We start from the raw sequence: 21,979 nt of genomic DNA, 5'->3' as shown, positions 1-21,979 counted from the left end.
GGGCTGGCACCTGGGTACGGGGCAAGCGTGTTCTCTGAGGTGACTGGGTGAGTTGTGAAGTGAGTGTGTGTGTGTGTGTGTGTGTGTACTGCCTTCTTTCACTTGCATCCTCCTTCTGTGTCGCTGTCTCTCCGGCCATTCAGTTCTGGAAAGGGCACAGGGTGGAGCCGCTGGTTCCACGACACTAGGGGGAGGAAGAATCGTTCTGATCCACTTGCTTGATGCAGACAGGGGTATCTTGAGCCTTCTGCCCCTACACATCCCAGGGCAGGGACTAGGGCCAAGGTCTGCGGTGCAGGCTTAGGGGGCAGAAGGAAACTGGGGACCCAGTGGAGCTAGGGGTTACAAGAGGCGGATAAGGAGGGGACTGGAGGAGGAAAAGGGTGGGGACATGGAGAGGACACAGGCAGGAGGGAGACTGTGAAGGGCTGCGAATGCCGGAGTGCTGCGACAAGAGCTTGTGGGGACTGGGGTAGGAGCCCTGGGGGCCAATGAGGCAGAGGCCGCTGCCCAGGCGGCCATCTGGCAACAAGCCGGGCGGTAATCCGAGGCCCTCGGAGCGCACCATCAGAGGATGGCCCCTCCGCGCCGTGGAAGGCGCTGCGAGTCTTCGCCGGGGGAACCTAGACACGTTGGGGCCGAGGCCGGGTCCCCCCAGAGGCCAGCTAGGGGACTGCAAGCAAAGGGGCAGCGCTCCGCCGTCCCCCGCCTCCTCTCTCTGGCTGGGGACTGGCCAGAACTGATTCCCGAGCCCTGATTGGCTCTGGGAGGCGGCGCTGGGCCAGGTCCCGGGAGCCCGGGCTGGGGGCGTCTCCCCAAATGGCACCCACCGCCTCCAAGCTCTGCCAATCCCTGGGCACGCTTGGCGAACGCGCGGAGGCGGGGAGCCCCTGCCCCTCCTGCCGGTTAGCGTCACGCGTGACGTTACGCGTGATGGGTGGGAGGGCAGGAGCAGGGGCGCGGCGCCTAGAGGAAGGCGGGTCTGCAAGCTGCAGAGGCCAGAAGCCCCGGAGCTCAAGAAAGCGTGAGTGTCTGCTGTCCCGGGCGGGGTTCGGCGGTCAGGGGAGTAGGAGATGGGGGCGCTAAGAGGGACGGAAGCCTGCCTTGAAGTGTGCTCCCTGTCCTCTCCGGACTCAGTATCTTTGGTTCTAGGAGTCCTTGGAGCGCGAGGGGAGGCGGCTTGCGGGGAGGAATGTCAGGGTGGGGCCTCATGGGGCTGTACATTCAGGTGTCTGCAGCTGATGGCCATGGTTTGTGCGTGCATGTGTGAGCGTGCAGATAACGGTCTTTGTGGGCTAGGGTATGCAGGGCGTGTCCTCCGTGTGTCTGTGTAGGGCATGTATGTATGTGTGTGGGTATGTTCGTGTGAGTGCGCGGGAGAGGGGAGGGTGTGTCTCCAGGGAGGGAGGAAGTGTGGTTGGAGAGGATTAGTCATATTGTAGGATTTTGCCTAACACGGCCAGATGCTGCTTCAGGTTTTCCTCTCTGTATTGGGTGGAGAGGGCACTTACTGAATTCTTTTGGGCCGTAGGTGTGTTGGGGAGAGGTGGACGGGTGTTAGTGCCAGCCCCGCCCAGCTGGGGAACAAGGAGGGCCTGGGGCCATTCAGTGTGGGTTGAGGAAGATGCCCCTGGAGAGGAGACTGGGGCGTGCCCACTAGCACGCATGCGTGACCGTGACCGGCATCAGCGTCCCTGACTTGAGATCTGGAATAGATAAGCCCCTGGGGTGGCCATTGAGCCCTTGCTCTCCTCCAATCAGGGGCTGGGGTTTTGGATGGCTTATGCCATCTTCCCCAGCAGCCTTGGAAGTTTGCATCTAGGTCTCCAGGCAGCTGGGCCCTAAAGCTGACGTGAACATGGATATATAATGCATATAATATGTATTTTTGTGCTTAGAGAGCCCGAGAGTAACTACACAGGATTAGCTGCTGCTCTTGCGTCAACCATACACGTGTCAGCCCTCTCTGGTGAAAATCTGCACTAGGCCAGAGTGCAAAGGAGATCTGTTTTTCTGGTTCTGTTTTCCCCTGCCCCCTCCTCCGGTGGCTGCAAGTCTCCGAGGCAGAACATTGCCTGGAAAACAGCTCCTCCCCCCAACCCTGCTAACCTATCTGGAGTCACCTTGAGCTCTGGAAGGGATTGGCCAGCGGCCCAGGGACTAGGGCAGGGCCCACCAGAGGTTCCCACAGGCAGAGCTCTTGGACCCCCTCCTTGGAGTCCTCCCAACGCTGGTGTTTGCCCTGCAGAAAATGGGTGAGTTGCCCTTGGATATCAATATCCAGGAACCTCGCTGGGACCAAAGCACTTTCCTGGGCAGAGCCCGGCACTTCTTCACTGTCACCGACCCCCGAAATCTGCTGCTGTCTGGAGCACAGCTGGAAGCCTCCCGGAACATCGTGCAGAACTATAGGTAGACCAATCCCCCGTCTGACCCTGTAGCCCAGAGCCTCATTCCCTGCCATGACTACAGTACCTTTTGCATCTATCTCCCCAAGCTTGAGAGTGACCCTGCCCCACTCCTCCACCCTCTTCTTCCCTGGCCTTATGTGTTGGACTCACAGACAGCTATGGCACAGAGCTTTAATCCAGAGAATCTGAGGGTGTTTGGGTTGAAGAGGTGGCATGGATATTGGTGGGCAGGGGACTGCTATCTATTTCACAAACCCTCTAAAGGGGCGTGTCCCACTGCTAGGCCACCCTCTACAAGAACAGAGGGTCTCAACGTGGAGCCCAGGGAGAAGGAGAGCTTCCCCCTTGTTTCCAGGAGAAAAAGCCCCTGTGATGCCCCTAGCCATTTCACTCCACTGGGAACCACCATCACCCACGACCAGGCACTGAGGCAGAAAGAGAAGGGGACCCCTCTCTGTGGAGCTACAAGGAAAACAGAAATAGGAACCTGCCTACTCTTCTGGGAAGATGTGGTTCTCCCACCGAGACAAGGAGCTCCTTTATTCTGAGATCGGGGGTCAAAGTTCTTGGTCCTCTGCCCAGACGTCCCCTGAGCTGAGTGGTCAGGCCTTACAGGGACAGATCTGCCACCTCCAGTTACCTGTCTCCTCCCTGCCATTCTCTGCAGGGCTGGTGTGGTGACACCTGGGCTCACCGAGGACCAGCTGTGGAGGGCCAAGTATGTGTATGACTCAGCCTTCCATCCGGACACGGGGGAGAAGGTGGTCCTGATTGGCCGTATGTCGGCGCAGGTGCCCATGAACATGACCATCACTGGCTGCATGCTCACCTTCTACAGGCAGGTCCTGTCCCATGGGTGCCCTCCCTGAGTACTTTAGGCATGCCAGAGTGTAGCTTGATGACGAGGTGAGGCTGGGTGGGCTGAAAATAGTGGGTGGGTGAGAACTCGTGTTAGAATCCCAGACACTGTGCGGAACTCAGCCTCAGAGACAGGGTTTGTGGTTGTGTAAGTGGGGCAGGTGGGGAGGGTCATGCGGGGGTCACCAGAGCAAGTCCCAGGGTCCTCAGCTGTGCCCGTCCTGACGGTTTGGGCATAACCTCTGGGGTTGCATTATCAGGAATTTGAGGATGAGGGACACCGTGGAGGGGGCAGAAGTAAGTGTCTTTTTTCCCTCAGGAAGACACCGACCGTGGTGTTCTGGCAGTGGGTGAATCAGTCCTTCAATGCTGTTGTCAACTACTCCAACCGCAGTGGCGATGCTCCCATCACTGTGAGGTGAGAGCTCGAACCCAGCGACTCCGCCCCGACCTCCTGTTGTTCCCTCTTGTTTGCTACTGTTCCCCCAGTGCTTGTGCTTGTTGGTCCGATGCCTCAAAGCCCTCCTCGAGGCCTGCGCCTCTCCCCACTTTCCTGGCCTGAGGGCATGGCATCCCCTTGCATGCGCTGTTGGGGGCCCCTCTTCTCTCGAAAGGGAGGAAGCGGAGCTTCCAGACAAGCCTACACTGTGGCAGGGGAGGAATTTCTCTTGCCTTCCATGCCTCACGTATGGAGGATTTGGCCTTTCCCTGAGAGAAAGAACCGCGGGCCAGACTGCTCACCTCCCACATTGTGTCCTGATTCTTGTCACCACAGGCAGCTGGGGACGGCTTATGTGAGTGCCACCACGGGCGCCGTGGCCACAGCCCTGGGGCTCAAATCCCTCACCAAGGTAAATGCCCTTCACGTGCCCTTTATTCATCTCCCTTTTCCTCATCTTTCGTCCACACCAATCCACAGGCTCCCCACGTCTCTCCCCAGAGTTCCTCCTACCCCATGGCCCTTAGGGCCACTAAGTGATATCTTCCCTCCCCCAGCACCTGCCCCCTTTGGTCGGCAGATTTGTGCCCTTCGCCGCGGTGGCGGCTGCCAACTGCATCAACATCCCCCTGATGAGGCAGAGGTGAGTGGCTCCCGCTCTGGGCACGCGCGCCCACCACACAGGTGGTGCACGTGTGGGCACACTGACCCGCCACACGGGGGGGCCCAGCCCTCTCCCTCCCCAAACAGAAGTTTCTGGGCACAGTCTCAGTCTGACTCTGGGATCCTGGGCTGGGAACTATAGCCTTTGACTCTCTGACACCTGAGGGGACCCCAGGGAACAGCTGCCCAAGAGGGCATTGCTGGTAAGATTTAGGGCCTGTGGTGTGACCCCCCCCTCCCAACCCCCTTTCCTTTTCAGGGAACTGCAAGTGGGCATCCCAGTGACCGATGTGGAAAATCAGAGACTTGGCCACTCAGTGGCTGCGGCCAAGCAAGGAATCTTCCAGGTGGTGATATCGAGAATCTGCATGGCCATTCCTGCCATGGGTGAGGCACAGGCGCCTGGGGGGGGGGGGGCTTCTCCAGGGGCTTTGAGCACTCTGGGGGCTGTGACGCTGCGGGGGAGTGGGAGGAGCTGTGAAGGGTGATCCGTCTCTCCCGGCTCTCCCGGGGGCATCCTGATGTTCATGTCACTAACTCCCTCCTTTGCTGCCCTACTCTCCCTGCAGCCATTCCCCCCGTGATCATGGACACTCTGGAGAAGAAAGACTTCCTAAAGGTAGGTCACTCTCACCTTTCCCATCCTGGAAGTGGTGGTGGCTGGAAGCAGAAGTGACCTGCCCCGGAGCCTGTTTCCAGCTTGGCCTGAGTCCGAGACATGCCTCCTGTTTGCCCCACCCCTGTGCTGCCTCCTCCCCCTTCATTCCTTCAGCAAGAGGGGATTGGTCTGGGGTGAAGGAACCCTGAGGGGACAGGAGGAGAAGATAAGGGAAGGAAGGAAATGGTTTCTGTCCTGAAGAGAATCAGTGTCACTCCTGAGGCCTCTGACTCAGGGATGGATTACCACAATCACATCTGACAGCATATTCATGCGGTCACCTACTGACAACAGTAAGACACACGGGCTCACACATGCACGAACAGAACAGAGAAGCAGGACACAGGAATATAAGCTCATTCACTGAATCTTTTATTCACAAGTATTGAGCACCAACTGGGTCCATTGGGGGGAACAGAATGGTGGTCCCTAATGGCTGGAGTGAATCGAGAAGGGACAGGTTCATGGAGGCCACTAGGCTAGGAGGAAGTGAGTAGAGGATTAGAGGAGGTGTGAACCCATTCCGAGAGGGGGGAATGGGTGATGGGATGCTAAGGAGGGTGTCCGCAAGCAGGCCTGGCGGAGGGGAGGGGAGGAGGGGTTGCAAACCATTCCACTGTCTCTGTTTCCCCACAGCGTCGCCCCTGGCTGGGGGCGCCCCTGCAGGTGGGACTGGTGGGCTTCTGGTAAGTGTGTGAAGACTCAGCTAGGGTGTGTGAGAGTGTGCTTTCCACGGTGGGTGTGGTGGATATTTATTGACTTTAAGATGTTCATGTACTTCATTCATTCATACATCTGGCTTGTAGGGGGTCTTGGGACATTTGTAGGGCGTGCTGTGGGTGATCTCCATCCTTAAAGGACAAGAGTCTAGTCGAAGAGATACTTCTCTCTTTTTTTTTTTAAGATTTTATTTATTTATTTGACAGACAGAGATCACAAGTAGTCAGAGAGGCAGGCAGAGAGAGAGAGAGGGGGAAGCAGGCTCTCCTCTGAGCAGAGAAGGAGCCCAATGCAGGGCTTGATCCCAGGATCCTGAGATCATGACCTGAGTTGAAGGCAGAGGCTTAACCCACTGAGCCATCCAGGTGCCCCTCAAAGAGATATTTCTAGTCTTCGTTTGTGAGAGGAAAGCAGGAAAATATACCTTTTGGTACCATCCAGGAGTTTCATGCACATTTAACTGCTGGTTCTGGCCCTCTGGTTCTGGTCGCTGCCCTGAGGCTCGTCCCTCAGCCAGAACCTAATGTCACCATTGGCTTTAATCAGTCTCCACCCCTAGGGGCTGTCTCCAGAGAAGGCATGGGGTGCAGGGAGGGAACAGCCTTAGGTCAAAACTTCACAAACCTTTCCAACACTTTTCTCCCCAGCCTGGTATTTGCCACCCCCTTGTGCTGTGCCCTGTTCCCTCAGAGAAGGTAAGTGCTGCCCCCCGGCTGGACTGGGGGCTCTGGATGGGTCTCCATATCTGTGGAAGCACCTGCCCTTAGGGGCCTTCAGTGTGTTCCAGGAGGAGGGCTGGCCTGCCTGGCACTAAACTTATTCTGGGGCCGGGAAATGATAGTGAGCTGGGCTTTCTGGCCGCCGAAGGAGATTCCTCAGTCCAGGAGGAGGAAGGGCGGTGATCGCTTGGCCTGATGCAGGCTGGGTTCCGGGAATACTCAGCCCACCTCTGCTGTTCTGTTGCAGCTCCTTACCTGTGAGCAGGCTGGAGCCAGAGCTGAGGGCTCGGATCCGTGAGCAAAACCCTGACATCGAAGTGGTTTACTACAACAAGGGGCTTTGAGGGAGGGTCAGTCTCTGGCCCCTTCCCTCACCTCCTCGGGCTGCTGCTTTCCTGAAGCCTCACTCTCCCTCCCCTTCCCTTGCCCATCTGCCTGGTACTGGGTGGGGTCTGGGTGGGGGAGCCGCCGGGGAGATCAGCAGTCCATTAGGCTGAGAGAGGTGCCTCCATTCAGCCTTTTTCTCTCCTTTCTGGTTTCAAAGAGCAGGGCCACACAATCCCTTTCTGCTGGGCTTCTCTACCTACGTTTGTACGTATACGATACATGTGCGTAAGAGAGAGAGAGAGAGAGAGTGTGTGTGTGTGTGTGTGTGTGTGTACGTGCTGTTCTGGAAACTAGGAACAGACATGCTGTCCTAGGGTATCCTGCTATCTGGCTTCTCTTGGCCTCTCGCCACCTGTCAGCCAGCCAGGCTACACGACTTTCCTGCCTCAACAGTTCCACTGGCCAAGACATTTCTAGCAGCACCTCGCCCCTTCTAGATGCAGGAGGAGCCGTGGGATCTCAGCGCAGAGACTGAGGGTCACTTGCCAGCCAAACTGGGCTGACTTCTTCAGAATTCTGGTTCCTAGCTCCCAAAGTTGACCTGGGAACTGGGCTGGCAGAGGAAGACATGACAGGATAAGGGAGACAGGCAGTTTAGGCATCCCCCACATCCTGAAATAGATTACCTTCATCCTTTCTCCTCTCTGAGAACAAAGGAGTGTCAGTATCCTGTAGCACCCCGGCCATCTTTCCATCTCCCCCACACCACAGTGTGGGCGTCTTTAGGGACAACCTTCAGAGTTCTTGGTCTGCTCTGACATCATAGACTCTACGCTACGGTCCCAACTCCTTCCTCACACCAAAAAGCCATGAAGGCAGAGCAAACATTCCCCTTTAAGAGCTCCCACTGCCCCCTCTTACAGAGGGACACAGCTGTGGGCATGGTGCTTACCCTGCTCAGGTATCTGAGTGGATGGATGTGACAAGGACACCCCCAAGGGCAACTAGGCCCTGAGTGTACAATCTTAAGACAGGACATTTTGTGTTCTGTTGGCTCTTCTTAGACATTCAGCAGAAGTCCGACCTTAGCTCCTCTTTTTTGAGGCTTAGTCCTGCTCCTACCCTTACTTCTGCCCTCATCTCCCAAGAGGAAGAAGGGCCGGGGCATCCACAGGGGGTCCAAAGGAGAGGTAGGCTTGGGAATGGAATATATGATGATACATTCATAGGGTACAGGGCTGGACCTTGACTCCAACTCCCACGAGCTGTGGCCAAAGCAGTGGGTGGCACAGTGAGAACAGTGAGTTGGGCCTTCTGGCCAACGAAGGAAGGCCCCCATGGGATCCTCTAAGAGCACTTTCCTTCTCTTCCAGCTATCTGCCACCAGCAACTAAAACTATGATGCCATTGTTACTCAATAAAGTGAAACCCTGTCTACTTCTTCTTCTTCTTTTTTTTTTTTTTACCCTGTCTACTTCTTGATCTTCACTTGATTCCATGTCCTGCGGGTCCAGGGAGAGCCAGCCTCCTGCCTGTGGCCTTGCCTTCCCTCCCCACGAAATGAAGGTCTTAGTCTCTTCCTTCCCCTTCTGTAAGGAACTTCAGCTCCCAGCAGAGGGCGCGGTGAGATTAGAAAATCAGTCCTCCATTCACACCCTGAGTACTAACTACCCTAGAAGGGATGTACATGCCTTCCATTTCCTTCTTTGCTAAGAAGGCTGATCACACACCTACAGGCCAACCCAGTCTCTGGGCTTCTTGGTTCCCTTCAGGCATTTGGCATGGGTTGGTAGCTTCTGGTTCCCGGGGCAGCCTCTGGAGAGAGGAAGGACTGTCCAGCTCTATCAGAGAGAAGTTAGGGCACCAGCACACCCTCCATACCCCTTCATACCCCATCAGTACAACACAGGAATAAGCCTGGCACAGACCATTTGCTGGTTAATACCCCCCACCCCCATCCCAGGGCCCTCCATTCCTCCTTATGCAAACTCCCACCCTTTTTTTTTTTCCTGGGAAAACTGAGACCAAAATTTCACGTCTATGAATAGATGATGAGAGCTATTATTAAACAGTTTATAGCTGCATCTTTTACCGTAAGTCTTGTCTTTGGAAGATGCAAAAGAATAAACATGAATGAATCTAGGGTAAAATCCATTGTCTACTCCAAGCAGGGCATAGACCTTATTTCCCCTTGTCAGCTCAAACCTCTCACAGTAGGTGATTAGGGAAAAATCTTTAGGGCCACATGTTCCCAGAGCAGCCAGAAGTGAACCTGGTACCTAGGCCTGGGCTCACTTATGCGTCTTGGGCCGTAGAAATTCACTCATATGGGCAGTGGAGGTGATAGCAGCCACTGCTCATTGAGCCCTATGTGTGGTGCCAGGCTTAATAAAGCCCAGTGCTTTAAGCCCACTATTTTTTATGATCTTCACAACCCACTGTGGGGTCAGACATGTTATATCCACTCTTAGCAAAAACACAGGCTTAAAGACATGTGAAAAGTTGCCCGCAGCTACATAACTAGGGACTGGTGGAACCAGGATTCAAGCCAAGCCTGGTGACTCTGAAGCCACGACAATAAGCTTCTTCCTGACCTGCTAGTCCCCAGCCAAACCTGAAATAGTTCTCCTGGTCCCTTTGACATTTCAGGGCGTCTCCTCCCTGGGCCCAGTTTGGTTATAGTCCAGCAAAACTGAGGCCCACAGTATACTCAGACCTTTTACTAAAGCCACAGAAGAGTTGAGGGGTTTATAGCTGAAGGAGCATGAGCAAAGATTCCTGTTCTTTAATATTTAATTTATTTATTTGAGAGAATAAAAGAGAGAGCACAAACAGGGAGGAGGGAGAGGGAGAAGCACACTCCCCACTGAGCAGGAAGCCCCAAGCAGGGTCCTGGGATTATTTATTTATTTGACAGACAGAGATCACAAGTAGGCAGAGAGGGAGAGAGGGAAGCAGGCTCCCCATCAAGCAGAGAGCCCCCGATGCGGGGCTCAATTCTAGGACCCTGGGATCATGATCTGAGCCAAAGGCAGAAGCTTTAACCCACTGAGCCACCCAGGCGCCCCGACCCATCTTTTTCTTAATTGAATTTGTGGCAACATCTAGAGGGGGCCCCTAGCTGGCTCAGTCAGTCCAGCATGTGACTCCTGGTCTTGGGCTCCTGAATTCAAGCCCCACCTTCAACCCAGAGCTTACTTAAAAAAAATTTTTTTTTTAAATATGGGGTGACATTTAGAAGACACATTTCAATTCTATCCTGTTCTGCCTGTCTTGAGTGCTGCCTCCCACCAAGCCCATGGGGCCCTGGGTCAACTCTTCAAGCCTCTGTCTGAAGGTACAGCTTTGGCCTTTGGTAGCCCCCTTGAAAAGCGGCCTTGAACTTTTATTGGAAAATCCATGTAAAATAAACCTACTTGGGGAGTGAGGTGCAGGAATCTCTGCTAAAATCACTAAGAACATTTTATAATGTACTTATTTACACTCTGCAGATAACACCAAGCCCTATCAGAGAGACGACCAGCCAAGGCACTGGGGGGGGGGGGGGACAGTTAGGAAGGAAGGCTCTCTTCCCATCTTTCCTTCCTAGTTCCACACCTGCTTCTCAGAGCAAAAGTTTGCTTTCAGCTCACTTCACCGGCTGGCTCTCTAGGGGCAAAGCCTAGCCAGGTACCTTTTCCAAACTGCTTCCAGACTCTTGGACTTTTTCCTCAGAAGTCAGCATTTGGGCAGAGGCAGCCCTTTTCTCACTGGAAAGCGATCTCTCCCATTCTTGGGCCTCCCTTTCTCCTCCTCCTGCTCAGACTCTGGGACCCTTCTTTGGGAGCCTACATCTGCGTCCTTGGTCTTCCTCCCAGCCTTCTTCCCCTGGCCTGGCCTCATCTGCTCCAGAGCCCCCACCTTGCCCATTATGAAAACCACAACTCTCCCTCTCTCCCAGCCCATGCTCTAAGGAAGAAAAGGGCTCCCCTCTGGCTTAGCCTGGCCAGAGGGAGGGGGCCAAGTCAGTATATCCTGCTCTGTTCTGGAGTCCCCTACTCTTTTCTAGGGTCACTGAGGCCGGCATCTTAGGGGCCGTGGTGAGGGCCAGTTTCAGCTCCGGCGCTGTGGGCGCATGCCAGCCAGACTAGGCTAGTCCCCTGTCCCCTCGCGATGCCCGACGAATCACAGCCAAAGCCGGGTTTCCTCAGTCCGGCTGTCGGTCTCAAGCCAGCCCCGCCCTGGGGGTGGGTGGGTGCCTGTCAGTCATAGGTAGGCCACGCCCCCAGGGGGGCAAAGCCAGTCTGGCGCAGAGTCCCGCCCCTGCTCTGGCCCCTGTCAAAGTCAGGCTCGGCTCCACCTCCTTTCCGTTTCCCAGGCAACGGCTTTAATCCTCCCGGGCCCGGAATGCGATTCATCTTCCCGGTCTGAGCGAGGAGCCCAGATCCGCTTTCCGGGTGACCTCGGTCCCGGACCCTTAAATCCGCCAAATCGCCTCCCTCCTTTCCAGTTTCGAAGCTCAAGAGCACCTCGACGCCCGCCCCTTGACTTCCTGCGCGGAAATCCGCGAGGTTTTCGAGGAATCGCGCGAGGCCTCTCCCTCTTTAGGTCCCAAACCCGGGTTATTTCGGGGCTTACGAGGCTATCGGCCCTGCCTCTTGCACCTGCCTCGCACAGTTCAGGAAACGTTTACTGAACTCTGCTAAGAGTGGCTCTGTGGCCGAAGCTAGGTAGAAATGGCCTGTTGAGTGAACCGAGGCCCTTCCCAGCTACAGGGACACAGCCTGTGCCCAGCAGTCATTAAGCCTCTCTCCATCCCCTCCAAGTCAGTCTCCCTACCTGTCAAGGATCTCTGGCCCCCGATGCAGATGCATTCTTTTGCTAGGAAATTGGGAGGGATCTTGACCGGGTTGCATCATCCCCTCCAAGGGAGCTTCCTGGGCAGCTCCCTCCTCTCTTTTTAAATACACACACCTTTACCTCCCGGGCAGTTGTCCCAACCCTGGCTGCCTGAGGGACGATTGCAGTCCCCAGCTTTGCATCCCAACCTCCTCCCGCTTCTCCTTCTCCCTCTAATCTTAGCAACGTTGGTTTTTTTTTTTAAAGATTTTATTTATTTGACAGACAGAGATTACAAGTAGGCGGGGGGCGGGGGCGATGGGAAGCAGTCTCCCCGCTGAGCAGAGAGCCCGATGCGGGGCTCGATGCGGAGCTCGATGCGGGGTTCGATCCCAGGACTCTGGGATCATGACCTGAGCCAAAGGCAGAGGCTTAAGCTACTGAGCCACCCAGGCGCCCCTTAGCAAAGTTTTGCAACTGAATAAGGACGGGGAGAAGGGGGAGGAACCCTGCATAGCTTGGGCCAAACACACAACCCCTTCCTCCTCCTGTGACCCTGTACATCCAATAGGAGAGTAACCTGCTCCTGTTAACAAGCCATAAGCAGTTTCTTCAAGGTAAGGTGTTTGTTTATGGAACAAGAATTTGCTGTGTAAATCTATGAACTAACCAATCAACCACCTATATTATTACCTGACTAAAGACCTTCCTTCTCTTATCACCAGCAAGTCCTTAATCAACTGCAATTTCATTTCCCAGAAGAAGCACTTCTGGTTTGGGTTATTTTTAATTCAAGTTATTTTGTGGAAAACAACAGTGATTGTGGCTAGCTTCAGTCAACAGAGATGTATTGGAAGGACTCCGCAGCAGCTCTCAGAACCAGAGGCAGCACTAGCCAGGCTGGCTTTGCAAAGAGCAGGAAGCTGGGCAGCTCTGGGGCCTCAGCAACTGGAGTTTCTAGACACCCCCATTCAGGTAGCAGCTTCAACAGCTCCAGTTTCTGATCTCCCATTCAAGTTTCAGAAATCTGTGCAGGTTAGATCAGTTGTCTCCTCCCAGGAGGTGGCCAGAGGTCAGGGTCAAGTTACAAGGACAGTGGACATCATTGGTTCAGATCTAGCTCTATGACTGGGGAGTAGGGCAATAACTGTGAGCTGGGAATTGCCATGATTGATATTTAATACACAATGTGTTATTACTGGTTCCATGTTGTCTCCAGCGGAAATGAAATCTTCCCTGAGGGCTGGCACCATATCTTACCCTTAAAAAAAAAAAAAAATGTGGAGGTGTGCCTGGATGGCTCAGTGGTTAAAGCCTCTGCTTTCAGCTCAGGTCATGATCCTAGGGTCCTGGGATCAAGCCCCACATCAGGCTCTCTGCTTGGCAGGGTGCCTGCCTCCCTCCTGCTGCCTCTTTGCCTACTTGTGATTTCTGTCTGTTAAATAAATAAATAAGATCTTTTTAAAAAAATGTGAAAAACACGGAACACAAAATTTACCACCTTAACTGTTTATTAGTGTAAAAGTCACTAGTGTTAAGTATATTCACATTGTTGGGAAACAGATCTTCATAACTTTTTTTTCTTGCACATCTGAAACTCTATAGCTGTTAAACAACAGCCCATATCTTTACTTTTGCATGCCTGCAACACCTATAATGCTGCCTGACTCACAGTAAGTACTGAATACATGTCTGCTGAATAAATGAATGGAAAGCAAAGTGCCCTAAACCCACTTATAGATTGGTCCTCGGTAAGATCACTAACACAGTGGTTCTCAATCTGTTTTACTCCTCAGCAAATCTAAAATATGTCACATATTTACAAAGGAAACAGTGGCTCATGTCTTTAGTGACATTCAGCCTGGAGAATGGGAGAGAATATCCTCCCAGGGAGGTTTATCAGAACCTGGGGGCTAGGGGCGCCTGGGTGGCTCAGTGGGTGAAGCCTCTGCCTTCGGCTCAGGTCATGATCTCAGGGTCCTGGGATCGAGCCCCCAGTGGGGCTCTGTGCTCAGTGGGGAGCCTGCTTCCCCCTCTCTTTCTGCCTGCCCCTCTGCCTGCTTGTGACCTCTCTGTCAAATAAATAAATAAAATCTTAAAAAAAAAAAAAAAAAAGAACCTAGGGGCTTGAAAAGTCCTTCAGGTAAAGTGAAGCTGTCCCTAGAAATGTCCCTACATATGATGGCCAGGGAGAGGAGCTCAGCCCCATCTCTTCTGTATCTCTCCAGGAGCCACAAATGAAAGGGGGTGAGGGAGAGTGTTTCACATGTAATCAGAGCCACTGTCTTCCACTCTGTTGTCTATTTCTCTGCACCATGTCAATGCCTCTTTCCTGTGGTAGTTTGTGGCCCGTGGTGCTGACCTACCGTCTCTCTACTTCTGTAGCTTCTTCTTTTTTTTTTTTGTTTTTAAAGATTTTATTTATTTATTTGACAGACAGAGATCACAAGTAGGCAGAGAGGCAGGCAGAGAGAGAGAGAGAGAAAGAGGGAAGCAGGCTTCCTGCGGAGCAGAGAGCTCGATGCGGGGCTCGATCCCAGCACCCTGAGATCATGACCCGAGCTGAAGGCAGCAGCCCAAACCACTGAGCCACCCAGGTGCTCCCCTCTGTAGCTTCTTGGAGTTGGCACTGAGCTGCCATCACTTAAGGCATGCTGGAAAGGAGACATCTTCGCCTTACTCTTGTCCAGTTCCCATTGAGTGGTCCCACGGTAGAGTTGCTTGGGCCTCTGGTCATATGGTTTCATTTTCATGGCCTGTTTTCCAAGGCACCAAGGCACGATGGGGTGGGAAGGTACTGGGTAGTAGTGATGTAAGATTAAGCATCCCTCCTATAATCTACCTAAAGGAATTCCTTTTTATGATACTCAGGCCTTCTGCTGAGCCTGACTCTTCCTGGCTGGACTTGCTCCTCACGGCTAGTGATTTTCTTTCAAGGCCCCATTTCTGCAAGCTGGCTTCCAACACCTAAACCTCAAGCTGTCAGACTCCCCTGCTTTTTTTTTTTTTTTTTTTTTTTTAAGATTTTATTTATTTATTTGGCAGAGAGAAATCACAAGTAGACAGAGAGGCAGGCAGAGAGAGAGAGGCAGGCAGAGAGAGAGAGGCAGGCAGAGAGAGAGAGGCTCTGCTCAGCAGGGAGCCTGATGCGGGACTCGATCCCAGCACCCTGAGATCATGACCTGAGCCGAAGGCAGCGGCTTAACCCACTGAGCCACCCAGGCGCCCCCAGACTCCCCTGCTTATAGCTGACCCTGACTTGTGGATGAAATTCAAGTTCTTTTCCTTCTGCCAAATCAAATGACCTCCTAAACTTTCTAATTGTCCTAAACTTTCCAAGACCATTGTTGTGTAAAGGAAACAGGCAGACTCCCTAAATCTGTGGTTTCCAAACTGTGTGTGGAGGCATCCCAGAGTGCCACAATGAATTTGCAAAACTGCTACAGGACATTTTCTGTTTTCAAGAGGAACCCAGCAATATTCCACATCTGGACATTGCACAAACTACAAACTCCAGTTCACGGTTCCAAAATCAGATCATGCTGCGTTATTTTCAATGTCTTTGCAAAACTGGATTTTTGATGGTTGTTGTGACAAAAAGAATTGATGTGGCACAGGCAATAAGAATGGCAATAGCCAAGCTGATTCTAAGCTTTGAGAAGTAATGCAGATCTCAGCATCCTCAACGTCCAATCAGTAACTAACAAAGGTTAAGAATTACATAAAAGGGGGGAACACTTGGCTGGCTCAGTGGGTAGCACACGCAAATCTTGATCTTGGGGTGGTGAGTTCAAGCCCCACGTTGAGTGTGGATCCTACTTGAAAGTAATAATGATCGGGGCGCTTGCATGGCTCAGTGGGTTAAAGCCTCTGCCTTCAGCTCAGGTCATGATCTCAGGGTCCTGGGATAGAGCTCCTCATCGGGCGGGCTCTCTGCTCAGCAGGGAGCCTGCTTCCTCCTCTCTCTCTGCCTGCCTCTCTGCCTACTGTGATCTCTGTCCATCAAATAAATAAATAAAATCTTAAAAAAAAAGAAAGTAGGGCGCCTGGGTGGCTCAGTGGGTTAAGCCACTGCCTTCGGCTCAGGTCATGGTCTCAGGGTCCTGGGATCGAGTCCCATGTCGGGCTCTCTGCTCAGCAGGAGGCCTGCTTCCCTTCCTCTCTCTCTGCCTGCTTTTCTGCCTACTTGTGATCTCTGTCTGTCAAATAAATAAATAAATAAAATCTTTTAAAAAAAAAAGAAAGTAATAATGATAATGATAATAATAATAAAGAGAATTACATAAAAAAACACCTGGGGCACCTGGGTGGCGCAGTCAGTTAAGCGTTTGACTCTTGGTTCAAGCTCAGGTCATGCTCTTGTGGGACCGAGCCCCACACTGGGCTCCTTGCTCAGCACAAGAGTCTGCTTCAGATTCTCTCTTCCTCTCCCTCCCACTCACTCTCTCTCTCAAATAAATAAATAAAATCTTTAAAATATATATTCTTTATTCCCCCCAATGTATGAGTATTCATTTTTCAAAAGAGTACAAAGGAGTTAGGCCATAAATATGTTCAAAATTGCTTGAACCTAAGTACCTATAGGGAGCTACTAGATATTTCTTTCGGCCTAGGGTACTGTGAAAAAATTACTAGGGGTGCCTGGGTGGCTCAGTGGGTTAAGCCTCCACCTTCCGATCAGGTCATGGTCTCAGGGTCACAGGATTGAGCCCCACATCCAGCTCTCTGCTCAGCAGGGAGCCTGCCCCCCCCACCTCTGCCTGCTTCTCTGCCTACTTGTGATCTCTCTTTCTCTTTCAAATAAATAAATAATGAAAATCTTAAAAAAAATTTTTTTTTAATTACTAGAAAACTAAGGGTTCATAATTCTAGAAAGTTGGGACCTCTTGCCCTAAATGCATGAGGGAAGAAATGGAGGCATGAGGGAATATCACTGGGGTGTAATGGGTCTCAAAGCTGCCCTCTGTAAACTCCAGGCACTGTGGCTTTGTAGGAAATTTTCTCTTATTGAATTCATAATAATTCTTTGTGGGAAGTTCTAACCTTGTTTCAGGGATCCAGGTTGTTCACAATGTGATCAGAGGGTGGTAGAGAGTCCCTAGGGACTGGGGATGGTGGTGGGAATTTAGAAGCCAGAGGCGTGTTGGCCGGGCCAGCTGAGATCAGAAGCAAAGGAGAGAATGGAGGCTAAGGACACTGGGGTTCCTTCTCGCCTGGCTCTGCCTTGCATCAGGGGACGGGGCGGCATGGGGTTGCCAAGTCTCCTCAGTAAACTCCATCCCGAGACCTGCCCCACGCTGCGCCCTCTGGAGGCCACACTGGGTCCTTTGGCTCGGACCGACAGGCTATCGCCTCGCCACTGGAAATCTGGGGGGCTTTGAGCCCCAAGCCATCCGGTGGAAGGGAGGGGTGGCTGCAAATGGGGCCCCACTCAGGTCTGCGCTTCTCTCCTCCTTCCGCACCCGCATCCTCAGGTGACTAGCGGACGCCTTCCTTGAGCGAAGACGGCGACTGGAGGGTCCCTAGCTCCCGGGCTCATACATTAAAGATGCGGACGCGCCGGGACTGCGGTGCCACAAGCATGAAGACAAATTTTTAATCCCGAGCAAGAAGATGCCGGGAGATGGGGGGGGGGGTGAGGGAGAAAAATGAATTAGGTTTTTATTATGTGTTTTATTATGCTGTAATTGAACAGGATTAGGTGAGAATACAATATATTTCTGAGGCGGCTGGAGGGAGAAGGGGGCGGGAGAGAGAGAGGCTGACAGAGAGCGAGAGACAGCGAAACCCGCAGAGAAGCCGCGGCTCCGGGACGGGGACGCAGCGGTTCCCAGGGGAGGGGGAGAGCGGCGCCAACCCGGCTGGGTGGGCCCAAGCGTCCCGCCCCCCCAACCCTTCCCCCCGACGGTTTGGGCCACACGGGGTGGGTGAGGGGAACTGGATTGGTGGGACTAGCTTGGCTGCAGGTCCCGCTAGGATATCCTGGAAAGGGCGGGTGGGGGGACCGACATGAGAGGCGGAGGGCTTGGGAGACCACAAACCCGCTCCAGAAGGGAAACTGAGTCTCAGAGGGGCAGGGCCGCGGCTACGAAAAGACAAGGCGCTCTGGAGGCAGGGTCCAGGAAGCCTGCGAAGGCACACTTGCTTCTAAGATCTCCGCCCGGCGCGCGTCGGGCCCACGCCTCGTGGACCCGCCACATTGCGGAGCGCCCACTTTGCGCCCGGGGCCTCGCTTATTGCAGGGCGATACCCCCGCCCCCATCCCGTTCAGCTCCTGTCACCTCTGATAAGATCCGTATATACTCAGGTATAATCCAGCACCCCCACCCCATCCCCGCACGCGCCCCCAGGAGGCCTCCTCAGGTGGAGGGCGCCGAGGTGAGCTCCCGCGCGCGGCTGAGCTCACCGCCCTCTCGCCCCCGGAACCGCCTCCCTCCCGGGAGCTCCCGCCGCCCGGGCCCCGCGACTTCATTAAGGGCCTCCGCCAGCTCCGCGTCTCACCTGCTGCAGCTCCCCTCGCGCTCCGCCAGGGACCCGCTCCTGGCGGTGATGAAGAGGCCCATTAGCCGCTTCTACCTTTAGGGCGGACTGGGCCGCTCTCCCCACTTCCCAATTAGGACATTAGAAACCGTCAACCAAGATTAATAGATGCCCGGCTCCGGGGCAGGGAGAGGAGCCCAGATACCGCAGCAGCGCCGCACGCTCAGCTCGGGCCAACTTGGTGAGCGCCGGGCGTACCACCTGCAGCCGCCATTCCCCCCTCCGCGCCCGCCCCCCTCCGCCTTCTTCCCCTCTTCCCCTGGGCTCTCCTGGAACTCGCTCAGGTGAGCCCCACAATAGGGTCGGGAGTGTCAGAGACCCGAACTCTATGCTCTGCGTGGTCTCTGCGCTGGGCGCGCTCCAAGGCAAGGCGAGTTGGGGAGGAAGGTGCGCCCTCTCCAGGAGACTCTCCCAGCTTTCCCAAAGACTCGATCCGAGGACTTCGGATCTTAAATGATGGACGGATTATTGCTTTCTCAGAGATGCTTCCTTGACCCTCTCTTCCCCGAGTCGATTCCTCCTCATTCTCGCTCATTGCTCCGTCATATTTTTCAGAATACGTATCGTATGTGTGTTCCTGCCTTTATTTGCGGTTTTTTAAAAAAGATTTTATTTATTTGACAGAGAGAGACCACAAGTAGGCAGAGAGGCAGGCAGAGAGAGAGGAGGAAGCAGGCTCCCCGCAGAGCAGAGAGTCCGATGTGGGGCTCGATTCCAGGACCCCAGGACCATGACCTGAGCCGAAGGCAGAGGCTTTAACCCACTGAGCCACTCAGGCGCCCCTATTTGTGGTTATATCATGGATATCGGTCACCCTCACTTGGCTGTGGGCTCCAGAGAGAAGGGACCATCGTTTTGCTCACCATGGGCACTGGAGCAAGTTCACTGGAGCAAGTAATTGTCTGTTGAATGAGTTAGTGGGCAACAGGCGATCCCCGTGTTTTTTACTGAAACACCTGGTTCCTGTGCAACCTCCCTTTGCTCCCTTCTTAAACAGCCTCATAGCACCTGCACTCTTCCTTCCCACTTATATCGCAATGGTAAATTATTAATTATTTCCATGATTATCTGTTCAATGTCTTCTTCCCCTTGAGGGCATAAGCTCCTGGGGGCAGGCAAGGGCTGCACCCCTGGGGCCTGCCAGCCTAAGCTCAGCACTTTGTCTGACAGATTGTTGTGTCTGAGGGCACAGAAGCTTTAGAGCTCTTCCAACCCTATTCTTGTAAGGACTCTGTGGCCTAAACAGGCAAGTGACTTGCCTCAAGCTAGCTAGAAGCAAAACTAGGATGAAAACAACTTTTCTGGGCGCCTGGGTGGCTCAGTTGGTTAAGTGACTGCCTTCGGCTCAGGTCATGATCCTGGAGTCCCGGGATCGAGTCCCGCATCGGGCTCCCTGCTTGGCAGGGAGTCTGCTTCTCCCTCTGACCCTTCCCTTCTCATACTCTCTCTCTCTCTCTCAAATAAATAAATAAAATCTTAAAAAAAAAAAAAAGAAAACTTTTCTTTTTTTTTTTTTTAGATTTATTTATTTATTTGTCAGAGAGAGAGCCAGCGAGAGCGAGCACAGGCAGACAGAGTGGAAGGCAGAGTCAGAGGGAGAAGCAGGCTCCCTGCAGAGCAAGGAGCCCGATATGGGACTCGATCCCAGGACGCTGGGATCATGACCTGAGCCGAAGGCAGCTGCTTAACCAACTGAGCCACCCAGGCGCCCCAGAAAACAACTTTTCTAAAACGCAGTGATTTTTCTCCAAAGGTCACATCATCTGGGACCCTGGGGAAGCCCCTTCTGAACTCGAGGTTTCTAGAACTTGGGGGCCTTGGGGGCCGTCCAAAGTATCTCTTCCTTTGGAGATGGTGGTGATCCAGAGCTAGGTTTCCCCCCCTTCCCTGCAGGGTAAGGAGTTTGGGGCTCAGGGATGCCCTAAACACTGTGCTGACAGAGGTAAATACTTGCGGTTAAGTTTCAACTTTATTTCATCTTCCATGGATGTAAAAACTAGGGGACTCCCCTCTACCACCCTAGAGAGATGTGAACTATCTTTGGTCTCGCGCCCCCTCACCCACCATATCATCAGGGTAAAATAATGCTTTAGAAAAAGAAAATGAAAGGAACCTCAGAGGAAGTGCTAAGCCCAGACAGTGGGGACTTGAGATCCTCCTTCACCTGTCACAACCCCCTCCCCGCCCCGCACCCCCCCCCCCCCCGCGTCACTTCTTTAAAGGTGGGACCTAGTGGGAGGGCCCCAGACTGGGTTTGGGGATAGGGGTAAGATCGATACTTCAGTGGGTTTTGATGACCGCAGGCTTTCACCTTGCAGATAATGGGGTGAGCGGCGGTAAACTCTCACCGACAGAGCGGGCTCCCCCGGCCTTAATGAGATAATCAATACTTGTTCTCGGCTTAATTTCCATCTAATTGCTCTTTAACGACGCCGGATAATGGGCCGCCTCCTGTGAGGAGAGAGCTGGCTGGGAATCCGACCCGCCTCGGACTCCCGCCCCTCCTCCCCCGGGCGGGGTGCCCTAGCGCAGGTGGGCTGGGGGCGCCCGGGGCTCCCCGGGCGGGGCTGGAGCTCCCTCCACCGGCCTCCTCGCCCCGCTCCACCACCTGCCTGCGGTGCTCTCGGCCCCCCGCAGGGGGCGCTCCAGGCCTTGGCTGCGGGATCGCCGGCCCCACGCCGCGTTCTGGGTTCGCGCGGTTCACCTGACTGAGCCACGGAACCGCGCGGTGCGGTGCCCTCTGACCGCGCCTCGTCCCTCCTGCTACCCATCCCGCCAGGTAAGTCGTGGGTCAGCCCACGCGCCGAAGTGAAGGGCTTCAGAGCTAGTCCTTTCCTCCCGGTCCTTCTCACGATCCTGCATTGCAGGGGGTTGGTGGTCCAGACGCTTTAGGTAAATTGCTGCACCTAAGAAAGGCTTCAATCCTATTTCCCCCTGTAAGGTAGCTGGGCTGCCTCCTGCGAAGGAAACTGCTTGGTTACCACAGATCACTCAGACTAGGAGGGGAGAGGGGCAGGAAGGAGGACAGCACGGGTGGGACCCCTCAGCCCCATGGCTCCGAGGCTCACATCGCCACCCCTCCAGCTTAGACACCCTCACAACCCCTCACTCCAAGTACCCACAGCCGGGAGAGCTTCTGCCAACAGCAGCGGCTGCTGTGTGAGCCATAAGCTCTCTCACCCTCTACCTGCCTGTCTCAGCGCTGGAGCATCTGGAAGTTCTCCCAAAGGCCTCTCAAGGGTCCTGTCCTCCCGGGAGACTGACGTGCCTCCCCCGCCCAGCCCCAGCTCATCTCTCTTGTCTTCTCTCGATACTCACCGTGAATCACCTTGACCTCAGGGGCCCAGATGCTATAACCCAGGATATGCCGCTTCACCTCCCACCTCCTGGATTTCAGCTCACTGGGCACACGCTCACCGGCATCTCTAGGGCCTGGCTCAGCATACGGGGCATTTACAGTCATAAACCGCCCGCTGCAGTTCCGGCTCCAGGTGTCCTGAAGTTAGGCTGACAAAGAGAACTGTGATAGCATCAGGATAGCGTGATGGCAGTAATCATGTCTGGGACCTAGGCAGCCCCAGGTTCAAGTCTTGACTCTGTTGTTTTCTGGTCAGTGTGACAGTGGGCAAACTTACGGACAGGTCTGAACCTTGGTGTTCTTATTTAAACACTAAGGTTAATAATCCTACCTTGCAAGGTTTTGTAGGTCTGAAACAAGCTCCTGTGTGTAAATTGCCAGCTACAGCGCCTGGCACATGGGAACCTTTGGCTAAGTGGTCGCTATTGCTGTTTTGTTGTGAACGAGAACCAAAGAACCATCTGGTTC

At 53.9% G+C, this 21,979-nt stretch overlaps 1 protein-coding gene across 1 annotated transcript; it reads left to right on the top strand.

Annotated features, from left to right (window-relative positions):
• Positions 1-871: 871 nt before the first annotated feature.
• On the top strand, positions 872-8,232 carry SFXN3 (sideroflexin 3). Its single transcript, XM_059169154.1, has 11 exons — positions 872-1,024; positions 2,249-2,412; positions 3,079-3,253; positions 3,593-3,687; positions 4,045-4,120; positions 4,266-4,351; positions 4,631-4,758; positions 4,941-4,990; positions 5,666-5,715; positions 6,397-6,444; positions 6,716-8,232. Exons 2-11 carry the CDS (start codon positions 2,252-2,254, stop codon positions 6,810-6,812), a joined length of 966 nt encoding a protein of 321 aa, XP_059025137.1. The 5' UTR covers positions 872-1,024; positions 2,249-2,251; the 3' UTR covers positions 6,813-8,232.
• The last annotated feature ends 13,747 nt before the right edge of the window (positions 8,233-21,979 follow it).

This window comes from Mustela lutreola, chromosome 4 (assembly GCF_030435805.1).
Source record: "Mustela lutreola isolate mMusLut2 chromosome 4, mMusLut2.pri, whole genome shotgun sequence".
In the NCBI taxonomy this organism is placed as follows: domain Eukaryota; kingdom Metazoa; phylum Chordata; class Mammalia; order Carnivora; family Mustelidae; genus Mustela; species Mustela lutreola.
The sequence above is the reverse complement of the archived record's forward strand: the minus strand, read 5'-3'. Positions and strand labels throughout refer to the sequence as shown.